At 36.0% G+C, this 7,362-nt stretch overlaps 1 protein-coding gene across 2 annotated transcripts in view; it reads left to right on the top strand.

The window, feature by feature from the left end:
- Window positions 1–7,362, top strand: part of MAMDC2 (MAM domain containing 2) — a 155,842-nt gene that overhangs the window by 122,192 nt on the left and 26,288 nt on the right. For both annotated transcript variants that reach the window (XM_019661122.1, XM_019661121.1), the window contains exons 10-11: window positions 4,700–4,793; window positions 6,716–6,868. In XM_019661122.1, the coding sequence (XP_019516667.1) occupies window positions 4,700–4,793; window positions 6,716–6,868 (247 nt within the window). The remainder of the gene's footprint in view (window positions 1–4,699; window positions 4,794–6,715; window positions 6,869–7,362) is intronic.

Below are 7,362 nucleotides of genomic sequence, written 5' to 3'. Positions count from 1 at the left end.
GGAAGAGCACAATGATCATACCAACATGGGCCAGTGAAGCGATGTCCTCCACAACTAGACTGAAGAACAAAACAGCAATTTGTCTACCTGTCTGTTCTCCTTCGCTGATTCCCCAACGCTGTTCCCCTCCAATTCCCCAATAAAATCTTTAAAAAAAAAAAGACCATGAAAGAAAAATAAAAGACAGTGAAAAACCAGTTAAAATAGATTTTGTTTAGTTCTTTAATACAGACAATCCTTTTTAACTGCACAACAAAGGCTTGTGGTTGTATATTCCACAGCTCCCTACAAGGCTTGATTCCCTGTCTCCCTCAGCAAAATCCTATTCATTGCGGTGGGAAGCCCTTAAACTAAGACTTCAGAAAGTTAAAATCAGTAATCCTAATTGAGAAAAAAAAAAAAATCTGACTTGACTTGGGGAAATAACTTCCTGACATGCCTGTTTTTCTACTTTTTCTTTCCTAGGTACTTTAACTGGGAACTTTTATGGACTTTTACAGGTCTAAAGGGCAGTCTAGCAGTCTAGCCCCTCTGACTAACACCGTGGTTGGGTTTCTAGGCAGGCCCTCTCGCAACCCCACTGTTTCCCCTGTTGCCACAAAACCTTTAGAAGAGAGTTAAAATGATATACTCTGAGAAAAGTTTGCTCGGTTACCTTTTAGGATCTCCTGCTTGACAGTATATTGTTTTGAGGGAGTAAATCTTTTTTTTTTTGTTTTTTTGGGTTTTTTAATGGAGAAAGATGAAAACAAAGCAGAGATTCTATTGCCCTTCAACAATGCAGTCTTGTGAGGCAGGAAATTGGAGCAGTAACGCTGATGATCTCTGGGATATTTATTCAGTTCAAGTGGTAGTGCATCTCCTGTGCTTTTTGGCTCCTTTGTCTTTTGTTTTCAGGGCTGTAGGGTATTTCGTTGTTTATTACAGAAGAACCACCACCCAGTGATGTGCAGAGGGAGAGAAAACTCAGCTCTAGTCCACTTTTAAAACGGAAACAACTGTCCTGCTCTGACTAGGAAGACTAAATATGTTGAAATTGACAGTGAATCCAAAAATGAGGTAACAGATCTGAGAGTGCCCAGCACAGAGACAACATGGAATAGGAATTTAGTAAGTGGGGCTTTGTAATCCGAATAGCAGTTTTTCTACCATTCTTGATCAGTGATTCTCAGCCAGAGGAGATTTTGCTTCACTCCCTGAGTCCGGGACATTTGGCAATGTCTGAAGGAGACATTTTTGATTGTCATGACTTGGAGGGTGATGTTGGTATCTAGTGGGCAGAAACCAGGGTTGCTGCTTAACATTCTACAATGCACAACAAAGAATTATCTGGCCCAAAATGTCAATAATGATGAGATTGGAATACTTTGCTATAGGTAAATAAGCATGTACAATTTCTACTTTTAGGATGATAAAAGTTAAGGAATATTATTGATCCTTACTTGACTATATTTAAAATTATTTGTTTGCAAATTATTTATTTACATGGTTCTCCATTCACTGCCTATCTGTATTTCCAAAGTTAATCTAGGTAAGTTTCCTCAATAATGAATATTGTTGAGAAAATGAATATCAAATATCAAAACATGAAATATCAAAACAAAAATGTTACAGTATCACAAGTACCTAAAAACTGGAACCTTTAGTACACAGAAACAAATTGATTTATGCAAATCTAATTTGTCTTTAACTTTTAAGAGATTTGCATAAAATCAAGAATACCTATTTAGGGGTTATCATTTTACTTTATGCCTCTTCTTCTTCCCTATCAAATAGATATTATACATTCAAGTTGCCTATGATCCCCCCTCCTCCAGTCTTTAGAGATATCCCACTTGCTTTGAGATACTGCCTAAAATGAAATAAACATTCTTTTTTTAAAAAGATCTATAAATAAACAAAAGGATAATCCCTCAAGAATTTAGACTATGACCAATTCCAGCTTGTCACATTCTTAACTGGACCCAGGGACAGAGTTCATAAGGACAGACCAAGATGATTGCCTTTTTCTTTGTCTTGTTTCAATCAGGCCCCATCACCAGCTACCCTAAAATAACCTCTCCACCTCAAGTAGCCCTCACAATGTAAGATGGCTGCCCAAGAGTAGGAGCTGACATTATCAGCGTTAATAGCAGGGTGGAAAATCCAATGTGTTAGACCAAATAGCTGATCTTGTCGTGTTTCTTTGTGTTGGAATGCTAATAGACAACTGCCAAACAGATTTGAGGTTTGAGGCCATGGTTCAAATATAGTCAGTCCATAGCTGACTGACTTTGTGGATCTTTTATCAGACAGAACATCATGTGGTCTGGCTAGTATTCTACGTGTGGACAGAGTTCTCAGATAGAAACAACCTAGTGGCCTATAGTTATCCAGAACATTTTTAGCATTTTCACTTTACCCGTTGTGGCAGTTCACAGATTGTTTGGAATGTCCAAAAGGACCCAGAGAGTTCTATCCAATGGGACGTTATGCAGTGAGGAAATGCTATACATCGGTTGTGTCCAGTTCACTTGGCCACTAACTCTATGTGGCTATTGAGCACTTGAAATATGACTAGTGTGACTGAAGAAATGAATTCTTAATTTTAACTTAAATAGCCACATGTCCTGATGGCTAGCATAATAAACAATGCCAATCTAGGAAACATGAACTCGTTATTATATATATTAATTATAGATATCATGATTCCTTTTTTGCTTTTTTAAAAATTATAAATATAACAAAATTATAGACTGTCCATAAAATAAGGGGAGATTCTGTTTAATACTCCTGATTTCATGAGCCTAACATAATTGTTATAAATTTGGTGAATTTTCAAGGCTTGTTAGATATAATTTTATCTTATTATTATAACAAGCTTTTTTTCACTTAACATTATGAGAGGAATATATTTCTGTACTACTAAATAATATTTACAAGCTATCAGAGCTAATGATTGCTTATTTCTTAGATTGTGGTACCACAGTTTATTTATTATATTTCCTCTATTTTTGTAAATTGGGGTTGTTTCGTTTGTTTAGTTTTATGGTCATTACAAAATAATGCTGTAGTAAATGTATGGAAGCATGTAAATATTTCTTCTATTTAGAATACATTTACATGCCAAATGTCTGAGTCTTATTCAGGTCATAATTTATATGGTAAATCATTTCACTACCACAGATTCATTTTGAAAAAGTACTTTTCACTAGTATTGTGAAAAATAGACTTTAAAGCTGCCAAAATGATAGAAAGCCAACATTTTTCTCTCTGCAGCACAATTAATTCAATAAATTATGAGACAATTACTATTCCTTCCTATACAACAATAAAAATTGCTGATAAAATATAACTGCATTCAGGGCTGATGCCACAGAGCTTTTCTTTCCAATGAGAAATAAGTTCCCAGGCATAAATCCTGCAAGTAAAATATTTTACATGTTCAGATAATTCCTAGACTCTCAAAAGATGAGAAAATTAACAGAGGTTAAAAAAAATTATTTTGTTTTAATTTATATAGTTATATGTTGTGACATCTCCAAACTACCTTTTTTATAACTTAAAGCAATATGAAAACAGTCCAAGTTAACTTTCACAGATCTTGGCTTAAGACGTTTTATATTTTGTATACTGGGTAAACTGTCACGTGATTTTAAAAAAATTTTCTTTTTAAATAAATTCTATATTCTGATGGCTCCAATCATCAAAGAACAAAGGGCTCCTACTAATAACACAGATAAATTGAAGACATAACATACTGAATATTAGAACTTAAAAAACAAATGTTTTCATTATTTATAATTTGGGTTTTAATCTCCCTTTATCTTTGAGTTATGATTTGTATTTGAGAGATTGAACATGGACTAAATTACCTTGTGCTAATTAAGCATTAGGTTATACATGTGAAGCAACTTTGTAAACCACAAAGTACAGTCAAGATCTAATATAAATGTTTTGAAAAGTGCTCTTTGCTCATCCTATATATGAAAGGTAGACTCGAAAATTGGCCTAGTGGAAAGAAATGCAAGACTTCTCTCTCTCTCTCTCTCTCTCTCTCTCTCTCTCTCTCATGCACAATGAATTTAATAATTTATGGTATGGATTTGTTTTTCCTTCACATACAACAGCTAATATTTGGTCTGATAGAATAATTGTGTTTAGGGCTTTTATTAGCCTTACCATCCTAGGGATATAGATCTTTTTCTTGTGTTTTTTTTTTTTTGGAAATGGGACGTAAGTCCCCAGCTGGGACTTTGTTCACAATATGAACAAAGCACAGTGCCAGAAAGTCATTTCCAAAAAATCAGTAGTGTTTGTACTGGAAATGTTTGTTAAGTGCTTGGAATACCATCAACTCTGTATGCACTTTATGGATTTTCTGGGGAAAATACTTAAAACCTGATGGGTTTTTTCTTTGCCATCCAGTTAACCTCTTGCTTTCCTCTCTCAATTCTTTAAAGAATGCAAACTAATTTAGGCATTAATATACACAATAAACCATTCTGAGCTTGACTCTGCTTTGAAAAATAAAAGAATTCCAAGGTCATATATAAATGGTTAACTACTAGTCATGCCACTGTGATTTGTTGTTCATATGAACATGAAGAGGTGTCCGTCATTTGTTTATGCATACTTTAGTGCCAAGTAAATCCCAGGTTGTAATAGCATCCCATTTTTCAGCAAACAGAACTCGTGTTTTTATTTTTCTGAATTGCAGGTGGTTTTCATGAGCCTGTGCAAAAGTTTTTGGGACTGTGGACTTGTAGCCCTGGATGACATTACAATTGAATTGGGAAGCTGCTGGTTTCCAAGTAAGATGGCCATCATTTCATCTCTCTGTCTCCCTGTTCTATACATGACATTTCCTGTTTCTTTAAGAACATACTACATACATTTAATTTGCTTTTCTTGACAGAAGTGCCTTTCTACAGAGCTGTGTAGTAGGTTTTGGAATTTAAAAGTGAAGACTTAAATGCAATGTGTGACTTGGTACATATAACTTAACCCCTGTATCCTCATCTGTAAGAGAGGTAGTAACACCTACCTGAATATTGGGGGTAATACATATAAATGACCTGGAACAAAACAGTACTTTAAAAACAAATACCTCCAGGGTGACCGGTTAGCTCAGTTGGTTAGAGCGTGGTGCTGATAACACCAAGGTTGCCAATTCGATCCCCGCATGGGCCATTGTGAGCTGCGCCCTCCCTAAAAGAGTCAACTATGCCATTGTAGTATGAAAGCAATGTGTAACCAATGACCATGGCTGTTCCCCAATTTAAAAAACAAAATAAAACAAAACAAAAACCCAAATACCTTTTATTATAATTACTATTGCTATTTTTATTTTGTCTTAACACATTACAGATTTTTAAGCAATATTGATGAAATTGTTATTATACAGATACTTGACTAAACATACAACTTTAAAATGATAATAAAATAAATATTTTCTAAATAAATTAAATGACAGTGGAACAATGGACCAAGCCTTGATGATAGTGACAAAGTAAAGATGATGGCTATGTGTTGGACATTATATGTAATGAGAAAATGGTGAATACCTCAATCCAGATCGTTGGTCTGTATCTTCTAATTACCACTGCATCTTAAATCATGGAATATCTGATTTCTTTAACAAACAGGCAAATTGTGCTAGCAATCTGACACTGGAGAATAATTTCTACGCTTATTTAATTAAAAGACAACTTGGTTTTAGTCCCTTCATTTGCAAGGCACTGCAACAATGAAACAAAGAAGAACAAGATAAAAATCTCTACACTTAAGGTGTAGAGAAGGGAATGAGGCTTCATTAGCTTGTACTGTATGTAAAACGAAATGAAGGGAAATAATTATCATGCAAGAGATATAAAATACAGCCTACTTACTAGAGATATTTTCTAAGAATCTGGGTGTATTATAATAGGAGGTGCCACCAATTTCAGCTAAAGGAGAACTCCCCAGTAAGTTGGGAGGTGGCACCATTCTAGTAATAATAATTATTAAGGTTATTGAAGAGTGCATCCAAAGACGTAAAATGTCTTTCTGGAAATGGAATATATGGCCCCAGGTAGCAAAACACCAAGTTTTAATATTTATTAAACATTAAATGTTAGCTGATATTTATTGAGAACTTCATGTTCTAAATACTTTACACTCATCATCTCATTTAATCCTCACAACCCCATGAGATGGATACCATTAGTACCCCCACATTACAGATAAAAACGCCGATGCACAGAAACATTGAGTAATCTGCGCCACACAAATTAAGCTAAATCTCCAGGTGCCCATTCATTTCTCTCTCATTCTTCCCTTTCTGCAAAGGACTTGTTGTGAGGACTGCCTTCATTCATTCTGAGTTCCTGAGGGGAGCTCTTGCATTATGCATTTTATTATTTTCCATATTTCCATAAAGGCAGTATACTGCCCATTTTCAGAGCTTTGTGAGCTCATTCACACAAATAAATTCACAAGTCAGAGATAGTTTCCTTCTTAAAGTATTCCAATGCTTTTGGGTCTAGATTCCTGATTGTTCTCTGCTTCTACGGCAGGACCCATGGTGGAGTCCAGACTCTAACTGGAGGCAAAGAGCTTGGTATTGGTGGGCTGCCTCTCCATGTATGCGTGGCACATGGCCAGACAACACTTATACATGCGGAGTGGGCTGTCAGCGAGCCGTGGAATACATATTCATTGGCAGTGCCTGACAACACCTGCTATTTCCTTGCAGAAAAACTCCCACCTACCCCTGGAGAGTGTACTTTCGATCAAGATGAATGTGCATTTACTCAGGAGAGAAGAAACCGGAGCAGCTGGCACAGGAGGAGGGGAGAAACGCCCACCTCGTACACAGGACCAAAGGGAGACCACACTACTGGGGTAGGTGAGTTACTCCCCACGGTGCTGTTTCCTAAGGAAACCTAAAATAGCATTCTAGGGGTAGTTACTGCATTTCAAAATGTGCAAATGTATATCTTGTGACTACGCTGTACTACACGTGTGATTCTACACGCATGCAATAGATAACCCAATATGTGCATTTAAAATCGTTCTTTCCATTTACTACGTTGCTTATGTATCTTGCTGCAAAGAGTATTTAAATGGGCTTACAGAGAAAAATATGCACCCAAAGATAATTTAATTAGAAGTAGGTTTAAAAAACCAAGAGAGGGTGACAAAAGTAAAAATAAACAAATAAATGGTGATCTAAACTAGAGCCAGAACCGAGGCCTAAGTATAGAAAGTAGCGGCAGAGAGGGGAGGAGATGTGCACATACACATTTGACTCCACAACTTTCTAGCAGCTGAAACAAATATGGAAAACTCACCTGTTCATACCCTTAATGATTTCAATCGTTGCCATTTGTTGAGATGCTT

Source organism: Hipposideros armiger, unplaced genomic scaffold (genome assembly GCF_001890085.2).
Source record: "Hipposideros armiger isolate ML-2016 unplaced genomic scaffold, ASM189008v1 scaffold_335, whole genome shotgun sequence".
Classification (NCBI taxonomy): Eukaryota; Metazoa; Chordata; class Mammalia; order Chiroptera; family Hipposideridae; genus Hipposideros; species Hipposideros armiger.
The sequence above is the reverse complement of the archived record's forward strand: the minus strand, read 5'-3'. Positions and strand labels throughout refer to the sequence as shown.